This window comes from Caloenas nicobarica, chromosome 4, assembly GCF_036013445.1.
Source record: "Caloenas nicobarica isolate bCalNic1 chromosome 4, bCalNic1.hap1, whole genome shotgun sequence".
Lineage (NCBI taxonomy): Eukaryota > Metazoa > Chordata > Aves > Columbiformes > Columbidae > Caloenas > Caloenas nicobarica.
This window is the reverse complement of record NC_088248.1, coordinates 77,655,260-77,671,376: the sequence shown is the minus strand read 5'-3', so window position 1 is coordinate 77,671,376 and position 16,117 is coordinate 77,655,260. Positions and strand designations below refer to the sequence as shown.

Below are 16,117 nucleotides of genomic sequence, written 5' to 3'. Positions count from 1 at the left end.
CACAGGGACGGGAGAGGAAACCTCAAACAGAAACCTCCCCACAGACACCTCAGAAAGGGGAAGCAGCCGGAGGCCCCTGTGAGCTCCTACAGAATCACAGAACAGTTTGGGTGGGAAGGGCCCTTCCCAGCTCCCCCAGTGCCCCCCTGCCATGAGCAGGGACATCTGCACCAGCTCAGGTTGCTCAGAGCCCCGTCCAGCCTGGCCTGGGATGTCTCCAGGGATGGTTCAGCCACCACCTCTCTGGCCAACCTGGGCCAGGCTCTCACCACCCTCAGGGCCAACAATTTCTTCCTCATGTCCAGCCTGAATCTCCCTCCTTTAGTTTAAAACCATCACCCCTTGTCCTATCACATTGTAGCTCCTGGGGAACGAACCACGTTCAGTGAGCACTGACGGATGGACTGAGGGTTCCCAGCCCCCCTGCCTGGCTGTGCACGCTCATTTAGGTCACCGTGTTTAATTAGCACATCCCAGCTGCCTCCAGACAGTTGCGGTAAAACCCTGTTCTGTGCAAAGGCTCCTCTCTCCTCCCACTCACCTCCACAGAGAACGACGAGCCGCACAGCACGACTGCCAAAAGGCAGGTTTGGGAGGAACGGCAGAAAGCGCCCGGCATCTATTTTTATATTTGCTGTTGTCGAGATCAATCGGAGCATCGAGGGAAGCACAGAGAACAGAGCACAAAGCTCCGCTGTAGCTCCAGGCCCCCAAAACCCACGTGTTTTCCCTCATCCTCCAGCAGCATCCCGTACCGGAAAGCCAAGTAACGCTGAGCAAAGGGAAAAAAAAACACCCTGGCATGGAAACAAGAGCGTAGGAGCTGTTTGTTAAGGAGGAAAAATGGGCCCATGGAGAATGCTGACATGATGGATTTGCTCAGGGTCAGCGCCTGGTTCGCACCGTCCCCCCTATTCTGCTCATTATCCTCTGTCGGGCTGCAGGTGATCAATTTGGGGGGGCACAGGGAACCCCCGCTTCTAAAAACCTTGGGTTGGGGATCTGAACGACAGGGGGAAGATGTTCAAGCAGTTTTTTCTCTCCCCATCAGTGAGAAAATTGGTTTGGGTTTAAGAGATACCTGGTCTGCAGGGGCTGCCTCAGCCAAGCTGCTGGGGTGACCAGGAGGCCACAGAACCGAACCTCAACAGAACGGGAACCTTGACCACGGAGAGGGGTCCCAGGGGACACTGAGCCCAGGATTTCTGTCATCTTGTCCCCTCTACGTCCCCCACCTCCTCGAGTGACTCCTTCAAGCCTGAAGCCCATGCCCAAATACTCTCCAGCTTTGCAGGTCACCATCCCAAAGCGATCCAAGCTCATTTCCTTGGTTTGGGATTAGTACAGTCGGGACACCGGGATGAGACTGCGCAAGCAGGGCAGCGAACGGAACACGGCTCCTGGAGATGCCACGTGGACCATCGGGGCACCCTCCTGCCCTACCTTGAGCGAGGATGTGGGTCCTTCCAAGAAGAACATGGGTCCTTCCAAGAAGGAACCACCCTTGCTCTCCCATGGGTCCAGTTGGGGTTCCCAGGGGATCCCCGTCCACGCTCCAGCTCCGCCAGACCTGTGCACCACACCCTGGGTACCTTCAGCAATGGTTCTCCAGTTTCAATCCTGGACTGCTCCCAGTGCTTTAGCAGCAGCAGGTTGACAAGAGCTTCCTCGGGTGGTGACGTCCCTCAGCAACTCGTGGCTTTCACGGACGCACGCAGGGAAGGACGCGCAGCCGGAGCATTTCTAGAGAACTTCAGCGGTCAGACACCTCCCAAAAATGTCACGAAACCACTCGGCGTGGTCGAGGTGGCCAAGGTTCACCTCAGACTAAGCAGAAATGCTCCTGCTCTGCACAGCTCAGCCGCCACGGAACAAGCGACAGCCCAACGCGGAGCCAATGCCTCTGCCCGGCCTGTCATTTGCTGCTGATTCACCCCTGCAACAAGGTCTTCCGCGCTTAGGAAAAAGCCCCAAGTCTTTAATTAAAGACTGTTTGGGCCTCTAGAGCACAGGACAGAGCGAGAAAATCAATCCAGGGAAAACAGGGATGTTGGCAGAAGGGGCAAAGCTCCTCGTGCACAACCCACCTTGATGGGGATGGCACAGGCACAATTAAATTACTATTTCAAGAGGCATTTTGGTGAGACAAGAGATGCAGCAGCCCTGCAGAAATGTTAATATATATCACATCAGGCCAGGAGGAACCTCACCTACCCAAGAAGGGAAGCACAAGGTGGAAAAAACCCAACTCTGGGGAGTTTTGTGCTTTTTGTGTGACTTTGTGTTTTTGACACAGCTTCCCCCACGGGTGCTGGGAAGCTTTTCTGCAACGTAGGTTTGTTTTGTGTTGGTTTTGGGTGGCCTGTTTTGCAAGGTGATCCCTGTAAGCCGCGAAAAGCACAGATGGAAAATAAACACAAGCTGATTCCCCCGCGGATGGGGAAGAAAGGGTGCGAGCAGCTGAGGTGGGAAGAAGTTCATCTCTCCCAACCTTCCTCCGACAAGTGCTCGAAAACAAACCTGAACAAACCAATCCCCCCACGGCTCGTTAGATAATTCAGCTCACTGCTAATGAAGGAACTCAGTCCTGCTTCTCCAATGGGTTCCGCTTTGAGGCCAGGAGCAGAGGGGTTGTCACTCCAGTGGGGCTCGATGGCAGGAACAGCCTGTAAACCTGCAGGGCAGGATGAAAACCGGGGAAACAAACCCGCCTGGCTTGCGTGCAGAGCTCAGTGGTGAGCCTGGCCTAACACCCAGGCTGAGCCGCAGAGCTGAAGTTCCAGGTACAGATCGTGCAGCACCTCGGTGCTCATAGCCCAGGCTCCTGAGCATCCTGCAGATCCTGCATCAAACAGGATCATAGAATTGTTTTGGTTGGAAAAGAACTTTAAAATCTTCAAGTCCAACTGCTAAGCGTAGCACTGCTAAGGCCACCACTGCCCCACGTCCCTGAGAACCTCATCTCTGTGTATTTTCAACCCCTCCAGGGATGGTGACTCCAGCACTGCCCTGGGCAGCCTGTTCCAATGCCCCACAGCCCTTTGGGGAAGAAATTGTTCCCCACATCCAACCTCAACCTCCCCTGGTGCAACTTGAGGCCGTTTCCTCTGGTCCTGGCGCTTGTTCCTGGGGAGCAGAGCCCGACCCCCCCTGGCTCCAAGCTCCTTTCAGGCAGGTCAGAGATCAGAAGGTCTCCCCTCAGCTCCTGTTCTCCAGCTGAACCCCCAGCTCCCTCAGCCGCTCCCATCACACTTGTGCTCCAGCCCCTCACCAGCTCCGTTCCCTTCTCTCAACTCGCTCCAGCACCTCAAGGCCTTTCTTGGCACGAGGGGCCCAAAACTGCCCCCAGGATTGGAGGTTTGGCCTCCCCAGTGCCCAGCACAGGATGGTCACTGCCCTGGGCCTGCTGGCCACACCAGTGCTGGTACCAGCCAGGATGCTCTTGGTCTTTTTGGCCGCCCGGGCACACGCTGGCTCATATTCAGCTGGCTGTCCCTGCCACCCTTGGCTATGGGGACGCTGGGGTGGAGTCCCTGGACAGGCTGTTTTCTTGCCCCTGGACATGGAGCAGACAGGACATTCCCCAACCACCCCACTGCCCCCAAATCTGCCCGTAGCCTCTGTGCTGGCAGGGAGAGGCAAACGGGTGTGTGACGGCACCGAGGGGGACAGTTTCACAAGTAAGAATAGACACAAGGGACGGAGAAGAGCAATCAACAGCCAGGACAGCGCTGGCACAACAGCAACGGCAGGTAACTTCATCGCACATCAATTCAGGCTGGAAGAGCAGAGGTTTTCCCATCGCTAGAGCAGGATGGGCAGGTAGGAAGGGGAAGGGGGGGAGATTTAAGGAGCTGTAAAATGGTACATGAAACATTTATGAATGAAGAGGAGATTGTAATAGCAGGAGACAGAAAGTGATCTCTTCAGCTATATTTATCTGCTTACGCTCCAGAGCGTCCAGATTTGCATCCTCCAAGTCACGAACAAGCCGATAAAACACATTCGCGGTCACCAAGTGACCTGAACCGCCAGGGCAGCGCTACCCGGGCACAGTGAGACGTGGGGACGAGGCCCCTGGGTGAGGATGGCAGAGGTGACAGCGCTGGCAACCCGCTGCCTGCTCACCAGAAACCAAAGGCACAAACAAAAGTTAAAAAAACAAGTCCTGAGAGGACTTTGCAGGATCGCAAAGCACGACTGACACCGAGGAGCTGTTCCGCAGGTTCCCCCAGTGCCGGTGCTTAATGCAGAGCTTGACGTGTGCGGGATGGGCAGGAGAAACGCGGTTTTGCTAATTTCTTTTCCGCTTCCAGCTGGGAAGAGCATCCTGGCCGGGCTTGCATGGAGAACCGAGTACCTGCCCGTCCTCCAAAGGGGAAACCAACCCATGCAGCTCAAAATATCAGCTACACCCACCTGGGCAACAGGTCACGCATCGATTGTTCACTCACGGCATCAACAGACGCTGCAAAGCGCTCTCGGGCACGAGTCACACACGGGAAAAAGGAGTAAAAAGGAGCAAATCTTCAGCCCAGCAGCAGGTTGTTCTAACTACACACAGATTTGTCCTTGCTGGACACACTGGTGAAGACGTGTGCTGGAAATGCGGAGCTGGGGAGGCTGTGGGATGCAGCTCCCGAACCCCCAGCCCAGGCTGGAAAGGCCGTCCTGCTGGAAACCCAAACCGCGCGTCCCCAAACAAGCTGCTGACGAAAGAAAGCAAATTCCCCTGGCAGTTACTTGCACACTGAGCACAGGCTCCAACAAGCCCCAGGGTGGGAAGAGCGGCGGCAGCAAAGGTTTAAAAGCCATTTTCACTGGACAGAACACATGCGGAACGGACGCAAGGTCTTTTTTGGACTCAAATTGTGAAGAAAGCCCCGCACAGCAGTGGCGCAGAGGCAGCAGCCCGTGCCGGCTCGTCTGCAACGGAGCAGCGCCCAGAGCAAGAGGATTTCAACACGCAAGACGACACCAGAGCGCCCAGAGCCCGCAGGGTTCCTGGGGGTAAGGAGCACATTTTTATTTCGTGAAGGCACCTACGTAAGCGCGTTTGCAAGCTGGAGACAGCAGACGGGCAGAATAATCGCGTCTTGGCTCTGCCCTGGTGGCAGCCACGGCATGGATGCGCTCTCCACCCCAAGGGATGGAACCATAGAATCATTTTGGTTGGAAAAGACCCTCAAGATCACCAAGTCCACCTGTTCCCCCAGCCCTGGCACTACCCCATGTCCTGAGAACCTCATCTCCGTCTGTCCAACCCCTCCAGGGATGGTGACTCCAGCACTGCCCTGGGCAGCCTGTTCCAATGCCCCACAGCCCTTTGGGGAAGAAATCGTTCCCAAGGTCCAACCTCAACCTCCCCTGGCGCAACTTGAGGCCGTTTCCTCTGGTCCTGGCGCTTGTTCCTGGGGAGCAGAGCCCGACCCCCCCTGGCTCCAAGCTCCTTTCAGGCAGGCCAGAGATCAGAAGGTCTCCCCTCAGCTCCTGTTCTCCAGCTGAACCCCCAGCTCCCTCAGCCGCTCCCATCACACTTGTGCTCCAACCCCTCACCAGCTCCGTTCCCTTCTCTCAACTCAAATGAACTCAAGATCTTCATGATTTCCCCAGGAACCACGAAGAACATCCCCCCAAAACTCCTCTCCTCCTGCTCGTTCTCAGACGCTGCCTTTGAGCCCTCCCAGCTCAGCCCTCGCAGGGCGAGAGGACCGGAGAGCGGAGAGGAAGAATCAACACAAAATATTTTGCCAGGCTCTGTAGGAAGGGAGAGAGTCACCTTGGAATGATGAACCGAGGCGGTGATGCTCCTGAAGGGTGGTATGAGTACTACCCAAACTCGGGACATGCATTAGCCCCAGTTCCACCTGCATCTGGAGCTTTCTACCAACAGGTTTGAGGTGTTTTTTGAGTCGGCTGTGGGTTTTTCTGCAGCTGCTAAGGGCAAAAAGACAGCTGGAGGCAGTTAGGGCTCTGCGGATTAGCGTGATACACAGAAAGAAACCTGAATCGGCAGCTTTCGGGTTTTTCAGATGATGGAGGGTGACAGGCCAGCGTGCCCAGCTACTCACAGTCCAAACCCGACGTGCCAGATTGGCAAAGCTGGGATCAAACTGCTCAAATATCTTTTAAAAACCAAGCAAAGCAGAGCCTTCCCGGAGCAGAACAGAGCGAGGGCCTTCAACCGGCATTGGCAACTGGGTGAAAATGGGGTTAACCAGGCAGGTAGAAGCAAAATTAAACCCCGTGTAAGCAGCACCAGCGCACCGAGCCCTGGCATTCTCCCTTGGGCTCCCAGCCAGGGGCAAACGCTTGCCCGGCCACACTGGCCACCAAGGACCCGGCGCAGGGCTCCCTCCGGCCCAGCCTGGCCCGGGGCAGCGCAGAGAGCACCTTGACCTGATTTTTGGCAGGACAACCCCTCTCCTCCCCCTGCTCGGCGGCGTTTCAACACAGCAGGGCGTTTCCTGGCTCAGATGAGCCGCAACAACCCCTCCGAGCTGCTTTTTCAGCCCCGAAACGAGGATTTCATCATAGCTCAGGGCGGGCAAGGAGCTCGCTGCTGCAATCGGCCACCCCAGAGACCTTCGCCAGCTTTGCCAGGCACCTCTGATCACAGCCCCTGGGGAAAAGGGCTCTGTTTGCCCCTTGTATTAAAAAATTTCCATCGCCAAACTATCACAGAGCAACTATTTCCCCTCCTCTACAAGGTCTCTTGGCCTCCTTGGCTTAAGAACAGACGCGTGGAGGACACGGCTGCGGCGATTTGGCCTCGGCTCCTGCCCGATTAAGGGGCACAAAGTCAGTTCTGACCCTGGGTGTGAAAATTTCCCCGTAGGAGACACAGCCAAGGCCACGGCGGGAACGGCAATGAGCACAAATCATCCCATCCGAGAGATGCCCCGGCCAAGGGCCCGCAGGCCACAGCACGAGCTCTGCTGCTAACGATCTGCGCTAATTTTAATTGAATGAGGGGGAACGATGGCCACAAGCACACAGTGGTGCAGAGGGGCTGGTGGTGGAGATGGGAGTGAGTTCATGCCTGGGGGAAACATGAGGACACAGAAATCACGTTACCCATCCGCTCTGGCCACAGCAAGGAGGGGATGCGATGGGAACAACCAGCAAGGGGAAGGGAAAAGCGCCTGGCAGCCCCGGCAGGGATTTGGGGACTGTCCCTTGGCTCTGCGGGTGCTTCTCGCCCCACGCCGAGGTCCCAACGCTGCTTTGCTGCTGAGATGGGCAGCAATGACGCGAAACCTTCTTCCCCAGCCCAAGGTAATCATAGAATCCCAGCCTGGTTGGGGTTGAAGGGACCTCTGGAGATCCCCCAGTCCAACCCACCTGCTAACGCAGGGTCACCAGAGCAGATCACACAGGGTCGTGTCCAGGCGGGTTTGAATGTCTCCAGAGAAGGAGACTCCACACCCGCTCTGGGCAGCCTGGTCCAGGCTCTGGCACCTCCCAGCAAAGAAGTTTCTCCTCATGTTCAGATGGAACCTCCTGTGCTTCAGTCTGTGCCCACTGCCCCTCACTCTGGCATTGGGCACCACTGAACAGAGTCTGGTCCATCCTCTTGACACCCACCCTGCAGATATTTATAAGCACTGATAAGATCCCTTTCAGCTTCTCTTCTCCCATCCCATCTCCACTGAGCCTTGTCCCAGAACCAGGCTCCATCAGGACACAGGGGACACGAGCCCCAGTGGCCTCAAGAACTTCAGCTAGAAAAGCTTCGCACCCAGAGGAAAGGTTTTGGTACCCCGAGTAGCTTCTTCCCCGACAGGCAGTGGGAAGGAGAGCATCTCGATCGTGCTACCAGGACGGACACGCTGCGGCTGCCCCTGCAAAGGGCTGCACACAAACCCAGACCCCTCCGAGCAACCAGCCCCGGTCCCTCCACAGCTGGGGAGGGACAGGAACCAGTAAAGGGAACTGTGGCAGGGAGAGCTTTGGGGCTGGGCTAATAACGGCTCCGCAAGACTAGTTCCCTGTGGCAGAGACCAAAGGCCAATCGCTGCTGTTGCTCCCCGGCCGAGGCAGCAGCCAGCAAACAACTGCAAGTCACTGCAGGAAAATGCCAGAGCCAGGAATGACAAATCCTCTGCTACACCTACTGTCCCCTTCCCTGCAGGATCCCAGCGATGCAAAGCCCTGAATTTTGCTCTCCAAAGACCGAGCTCCGGCAGCCCAGTGTTTGCATGGCAAGCAGAGCTTTGCCATGGAAGTCACAGGATGACAGAATCGTTTTGGTTGGAAAAGACCCTCAAGATCATTGAATCCAACCATTAACCTACCCCCAGCACTACCCCCAGCTCCCTCAGCCGCTCCCATCACCCTTGTGCTCCAGCCCCTCACCAGCTCCGTTCCCTTCTCTCAACTCGCTCCAGCACCTCAAGGCCTTTCTTGGCGTGCGGGGCCCAGAACTGCCCCCAGGATTGGAGGTTTGGCCTCCCCAGTGCCCAGCACAGGACGGTCACTGCCCTGGGCCTGCTGGCCACACCAGTGCTGGTACAAGTCTCACAGCTTCAACTTCTCCCCTTTGCCATGGGAAAGAAAACAAATGACAATGGTATTTCAAAGGGGGAGAGGAAAGGCGATGACAATTACGGGGTTTCTTTGCCCAGTCTAGGACACCAGGTGCCCACGATCAGCCTTACAGCCCATGGAGCAACATCAAGGCCCGTCTGGGTCTGAGGTCCTACCCTGCAGATGTTACTGTCCTCGCCCTGCTGTGCCACCCACTCAACAGACCACGCTGGCCAAGGGGCAAACACAACCTGATGAGCAGCGGAGGGAAGCTCTCCTGGCAGCTGGAGGCATCTCCACCTGTCCCAGATGTTCTGCTGATGGGGATGCAGGTGGGAGTATCGCTCGCTGCGATGCTGCGGGGGACGCAGGATGAGCCCCCGCGGCGGATTGCAACGGTATTTCCTGGCTGTCAGGAAGCAGAAGCGATAGCTGCCTTGTGGGTACAGAAAAAAACCCTCTTCTGCTGGGCTGAACCCTTCTTTCGGAGGCACTGACCAGCCCACCAAACAACCACGTCACCCCCCATGCCTGCGCCAAGGCGGCAGCGCTGGAGGACCCACTGATGGGTCATTATGGTTGGACACGGCGATGGTCACCAGTATAGAAACACTTTATTCCACGGTCTCCTCCTGCCAACAATGCTGGGATTTGGGCTGCCAAAAAATGAGGCAGGACAGAGAGATGCAGGGACCAGGTCATGGGGGAGGGAGAGGTGAGGACCAGGAGCATCTCACCTGCATCTTTGCTCTCTGCAACTGCCTGAAAGGAGCTTGGAGCCAGGGGGGGTCGGGCTCTGCTCCCCAGGAACAAGCGCCAGGACCAGAGGAAACGGCCTCAAGTTGCGCCAGGGGAGGTTGAGGTTGGACCTGGGGAACAATTTCTTCCCCAAAGGGCTGTGGGGCATTGGAACAGGCTGCCCAGGGCAGTGCTGGAGTCACCATCCCTGGAGGGGTTGAAAATACACAGATATGAGGTTCTCAGCTACATGGGGTAGTGCCAGAGGTTGGTTAATGGCTGAACCCCATGATCTTGAGGGTCTTTTTCGACCAAAATGATTCTATGATTCTATGGCTCAAGCAGGAAGGGAGAAATGATGCTCGACACTGGTGCTTTGCTTGCTGACCCCAAGCCTTGGGATGCCCGAAAAGGCCACGAGGCTGCTCTCACGCAAATCCAAGAGTTGATTTTCTCCCAGGCAAAACACTGAAAGGATCGAGATGTTCAGCCGAACAAGGCAGCTCATAAACACCCCCAGACGCCAGCTGACGGCTCGTCCAAGTTTGACAGAACATTTTCCATCGAGCTGAAAACAAGTATAAAAATCATCACCGGTAAAGTTTCCGTACAACAAGAATCAGCAGGAAAACGAGAGCAAGGTCAACACGCTGACAGTCGAGGCCTTTTTTTAAAGCGAGGTCCCGTTCCAACTGGCAGCAGCTTTATGCCCAGGAGCAGGGACCGCAGATGGGGTCCTAAAAACCAGCGTATGGCAGAGACTCGACTCACACATCCCTCGCTCAGGGGCCAAGTTATCTCCGCTGCACAGGCCTGGGCGTGCTCCGCCGTGCAGACCGTGTTTGTTTTGTTATTTTTTTGACCTGGGACTAAAATTTCCTCCTAAACAAAGTTGTTTGCAAAACCAGACATCAGAAGTTGGTTGGAAGCTTAGGTCAGATGTTTCTCTCCCCTAACGCTTCTCCCTCCTGGCTGGACAAGCTTCAGCGCTTGGGACTCCTCTCTCAAAAATAAGCACAGCGTGTTCCACACCACAGACCCACCACCCACCCTTGAGACACCTTCCAGCTCTGAGCGATTGGAGTTGCCCAGGACACAAGGCGAGAGCTCTCCGTCGCGTTTTCCGTGCTCACTTCCATCACCGGGGGCCACGGGCAAAGATAAAGAGCCTTAAAAGCTCTGAACGGTGCGAGGGGAAGTTTATTTTCCTTATGCAAGCAAAGCTACAGGAAGGGAGAGAGATGGGCAGCAAAAATCCTGATTATTTCCCACCTCGCAGCCCAGAACCCCGCTGCGGGCTGCACCGCTGGGGTTACCCGCAGCCTCCAGCCACGTTGGACGTTGCACCCGTGGGATTAACGGCCCTTGACGTTGAGACCTTTGAGACGAAACCACAGGCTCCCGAAACCTCAGCGGGACCATTGCAGGGCCCCCCCGGCTTTGCACAGTGTTGTAAATTTGTACTAACAGGAGCTTTTCCTCGAGACACAGCTCCCGACGCAGGGCTCGCCACCCAAACCGCAAAGAGGACGGAAAGTCATTTCACGTCCTCCCGTGCCAAAACAACGCGTCTCTCCTGGCACACCCAGATCGGCTCGCCCGCTCTGAAGTCTGTGCACGATGCTGGTTTGAATTAGGAATGACGAATTCAGATTCAGCTCCTCCGACACCGCCCATACTCCAGGCAGCGCTAATAAAAGCAAAATAAACGCCGGGGGGGGGACTCAGACACTAACTCCGGGGTTAATCACTTTTCCTCCATCCCCACGCTCCCATTTTAGGGCAAGCAGGAGTCCCCACGGGCTGGGGATGCAAACAAGCGGCGTTTCTCCACAGGAAAAGTTTTTCCAACCCCTTTCTCACGCTAATCTCGCCCTGCAGGAGCAAGGCTGCGTAGTGCCCTGGGTAGGAGGGCGAGGGAGGCTCCTCTCCCCATCCTGCAGCTTTGGGCGACGTGCCAGCCGAATTCCTGGGGTCCAGGGAGCCGGCGAGAGGCAGGGACGCTCCCAGAGGCGTGTGGCAGCACAGCCAGGTCTGCGTGGAGCGAAGCTCCAAAAAACTTCTTCCCTAAAGGAACCGCATCAACATTCCTGCATTTCTCTGCTTGGCAAAGGCTAGAAAACATCATTATTATTTTAAACCCTTCTAGGGGAAGGAGGAAGAACAGCAAATCCCACACACAAAGGGATTTATGCTGGAGGTGACACAGGGCTGCGGTTCGGTTCCCTGAACTGGGGGACCCTCCTGCAGCAGCCCCGTGATAAACCAGGTCACACCGACAGCCCCACCGAGCCTTGGGGGGTTGCAAAGTCATCGCAGCCATTGGAAAGACAAACCACCACCGGCATCTGTGCCGTGGCTTCCCAGGAGTGACAGACACCATGGGGACCCTCCCAGGATGTGCTCTGTCCCCTGCGACACCCTTTCCCAGGGGAGGAAGGATCCTGTGATGCCTTGTCCCGCACGACACCCTTCCTGGGGGGACAGAGGGACCCTGAGCCACCCCAGCCTCAACAACACCCTTCCTGGAGCACACGTGATGTCTCGTCCCCCGTGACGCCCTTCCCAGAGCATCCACAGGCCCTGCGATGCCCTGTGTCCTGCAATGCCCTTCCTGGGTCACACACGGGCCCTGTGCCACCCCATCCTCTGTGACACCCTCTCCGTCAACCCTGCGATGTCCCATCCCCTGTGTCACCCTTCTTGGGGCATGCACGGCCCTGTGATGGTGGGTGACCTCCGGCAAAGCCCCTCCTGGGGCGCCCATGGCACCCCATCCACTGCAATGCCCTTCCTGGGGCTCACACAGACCCATGACACTCATCCTGGGGCACGAGGGATCCCTGACACCCATCTCAGGTCATGTAGGGACCCCTGACACCCATCCTTGGGCATGCAGTAAGCCTGAGACACCCATCCTAGGTCACGTAGGGACCCTGTGACACCCATCCAGCAGCGCAGAGGGACCCCTGACACCATCCTGGGGCACAGAGGGACGCTGTGACGCTCATCCCAAATCACATAGGGACCCCCAACACCCATCCCCGGTCACGCAGGGACACTGTGACACCCACCCTGGGTCACATAGAGACCCCATGAACCCCATCCTGAAGGCATGCAGGGACCCCTGACGCCATCCTGGGTCAGGTAAGGACCCCGTGATGCCCACTCTAGGTCACGTAAGGACCAGGGGCACATAGGGACCCCATGACTCCCATCCTGGGTCACACAGGGACCCTGTGACGCCCATCCTGGGGCACATAGGGACCCCATGCCACTCATCCTGAGTCATGCAGGGGCCCCTTACAACCATACCAGATCACGTAGTGGCCCCTTACACCATCCCAGGTCATGTAGGGACCTCATGATGCCCACCCTGGAGCGCACAGGGAACCCTGGTACCATCCTGGGTCACATATGGACCCCGTGACACCCACCCTTGCACACATAGGGACCCCATGACACCATCCCAAGGCACACAGGGAGCCTGTGACGCCCATCCTGAGTCACGTAGGGACCCCTTACAACCATCCCAGGTCACGTAGTGACCCCTGACACCGTCCCAGGTCACACAGGGACGCCACAATGCCCATCCTGAATCACGTAGGGACCCCCAACACCCATCCCAGGTCACGCAGAGACCCTGCGACACCCATCCTGGGTCACATAGGGACCCCATGAACCCCATCCTGAGTCATGTAGGACCCCATGACACCATCCTGGGTCACATAGGGACCCCATGACACCCACCCTTGCACACATAGGGACCCCATGACACCATCCCAGGTCACGTAGGGACCCCACGACGCCCATGCAGGGGCCCATAGGGACCCCATGACACCACCCCAGGTCACGTAGGGACCCCACGACGCCCATCCTGGGGCCCATAGGGACCCCATGACGCCATCCCAGGTCACGCAGGGACTCCACGACGCCCATCCTGGGGCCCATAGGGACCCCATGACGCCATCCCAGGTCACGCAGGGACCCCACGACGCCCATCCTGGGGCCCATAGGGACCCCATGACACCATCCCAGGTCACGTAGGGACCCCACGACGCCCATGCAGGGGCCCATAGGGACCCCATGACACCACCCCAGGTCACGTAGGGACCCCACGACGCCCATCCTGGGGCCCATAGGGACCCCATGACACCACCCCAGCTCACGCAGGGTCCCCATGACCCGTCTCCACGGGTGTCGGGCGCTGCCCGGCCGGGCCGCACTCACCGCTCGTCGGGCGCTCGGCCCCGCTGCAGCGCGGGCTCCAGGGGCACCAGGGCCTGGCCCAGGAACCGGTCCATGCCCACCAGGGCCCGGTGCATCACGGTGAACACCAGCCCGCCCAGCTCGGGGGGCAGCTCGAAGGCGCATTCCTCCCGCCACTCGGGGTTCCCGGGGCTCTTCTCGGCCACCGAGGTGCTGTACTTCTCGCGGCCCAGCTGGATGATGGTGTAGGCGTCGCTGGTGCCCGCTTTGCCGCCGCCGCCGCCCTTGCAGCGCAGCCCGCGGGCCCGCACCACCGTCACCTGGACGTGGGTGGGCAGCCAGGCCGGGGAGCCCTCGGCGGGGAGCGCGGCCGCCCGCAGCAGCGCCATGGCGGGACGCTGAGGAGGCAGCGGGCCGGACACGACCGGACACGACCGGACACGACCGGACCGGACCGGACCGGACCGGACCGGACCGCGCCGACCCCGCCGCCGCCGCCGCTGCCGCAGCCGGGCCGCAGCGCGAGCGCCACCGGCCCCCCAAGCCACGCCCCCGGCTCTAACCCCGCCTCCGCCGTAGCCACGCCCCTAGTCACGCCCCCTCAGTCCCGAGCCACGCCCCCAGGCTCGGGCCACGCCCCCTGCGCCCCCGGCCACGCCTCTCAGGCTCGGGCCACGCCCCCTGCGCCCCGGTCACGCCCCTCAGCCTCGGGCCACGCCCCCTGCGCCCCCGGCCACGCCCCCTGCGCCCCCGGCCACGCAACGCCCCGCCGGATCACGGGTGGGATTCCCCGAAAGTGAAGAAGTCGCTCGGATGTCTGGAGCTCCTGGATGTGGAGAGTGACAAGTTGGGTTTGCCCTTGTGAGTGAGGGTCAGAGGAGGGGCCAGTAAAGGTGACATCGTGGTGGGAGACGAGGAACCCACGGTGAGGGTGGGTGCGTGGGTGCAGTATTTTCTCAGCATCTCCAGGAAGTTCCCAGCAAGGGAGATATAAACCTGGGTCTGATACTTGCAAGCAAGGAATTGCTGGCCAGGGAACTGAAGGCCAGCGTAAGCTTCAGGTGTCATGACCCTGAAATAAGAAGGTCCAAGCTCCCAAGTAGAGTGTGGAAGGAAAATTGGAAACTGCAGATTCTGGACATGAGGCAAATGTATAAAACTCCATTTACATAGAGAGGCCTATGAAAAATTAACAAGAATTTACAGAATTCTGAAATGAAGACTTCTTACACACTTATTACACCCAGGTCTTTTCTGCATGTGTGTCAACTTCTACCCAACATTTTCCTTCAGGGCTTGATGCGGTTGCAACGGGGAGGGGGATGCAACAGGGGGGACGTGAAGCGGAGGGGTGTGCACCGGGGATGCGGGGCTGGGTGTGCACTGGGGATGCGGGGCTGGGTGTGCACCGGGGATGTGGCTCTGGGTGTGCACCGGGGATGCGGGGCCGGGTGTGCACCGGGGATGCGGGGCTGGGTGTGCACCGGGGATGCGGGGCTGGGTGTGCACCGGGGATGTGGCTCTGGGTGTGCACCGGGGATGTGGGGCTGGGTGTGCACCGGGGATGCGGGGCTGGGTGTGCACCGGGGATGTGGCTCTGGGTGTGCACCGGGGATGTGGGGCTGGGTGTGCACCGGGGATGTGGGGCTGGGTGTGCACCGGGGATGTGGCTCTGGGTGTGCACCGGGGATGCGGGGCTGGGTGTGCACCAGGGATGCGGGGCTGGGTGTGCACCGGGGATGCGGGGCTGGGTGTGCACCGGGGATGCGGGGCTGGGTGTGCACCGGGGATGTGGGGCTGGGTGTGCACCGGGGATGTGGGGCTGGGTGTGCACCGGGGATGCGGGGCTGGGTGTGCACCAGGGATGCGGGGCTGGGTGTGCACCGGGGATGCGGGGCTGGGTGTGCACCGGGGATGCGGGGCTGGGTGTGCACCGGGGATGTGGCTCTGGGTGTGCACCGGGGATGCGGGGCTGGGTGTGCACCGGGGATGCGGGGCTGGGTGTGCACCGGGGATGTGGGGCGGGGTGTGCACCAGGGATGCGGGGCTGGGTGTGCACCGGGGATGCGGGGCTGGGTGTGCACCGGGGATGTGGGTCTGGGTGTGCACCGGGGATGTGGCTCTGGGTGTGCACCGGGGATGCGGGGCTGGGTGTGCACCAGGGATGCGGGGCTGGGTGTGCACCGGGGATGCGGGGCTGGGTGTGCACCGGGGATGCGGGGCTGGGTGTGCACCAGGGATGCGGGGCTGGGTGTGCACCGGGGATGTGGCTCTGGGTGTGCACCGGGGATGCGGGGCTGGGTGTGCACCGGGGATGTGGGGCTGGGTGTGCACCGGGGATGCGGGGCTGGGTGTGCACCGGGGATGTGGGGCTGGGTGTGTACCGGGGATGTGGGGCTGAGTGTGCATCGCGCTGTGTACCGGACCGGTCCTGCACCGGGCCACCGCAAAGCCATGATGGGCCACCCGGAGTGTCACGACATGCCGCTCGTTGCGACATAGGCGAGCTGGGAAGAGGGGGAACGCGGCTGTGTGCCCGACATCCCGCTGCAGCCTCCCCAGTTCCCCCTTGGGCACTGCCGTTGCCAACGTCTTATGTGCTCTTGCCTCTTACCCTGCCCCGAGATGCACGTGTGTGCAT

At 59.1% G+C, this 16,117-nt stretch overlaps 1 protein-coding gene across 3 annotated transcripts in view; it reads right to left on the bottom strand.

Annotated features, from left to right (window-relative positions):
- Nucleotides 1–13,965, bottom strand: part of RAB11FIP5 (RAB11 family interacting protein 5) — a 42,755-nt gene extending 28,790 nt beyond the window's left edge. For all 3 annotated transcript variants that reach the window (XM_065634128.1, XM_065634129.1, XM_065634130.1), the window contains exon 1: nucleotides 13,498–13,965. In XM_065634128.1, coding sequence (XP_065490200.1) covers nucleotides 13,498–13,865 — 368 coding nt within the window. In that variant the 5' untranslated portion in view covers nucleotides 13,866–13,965. The remainder of the gene's footprint in view (nucleotides 1–13,497) is intronic.
- Nucleotides 13,966–16,117: the final 2,152 nt, after the last annotated feature.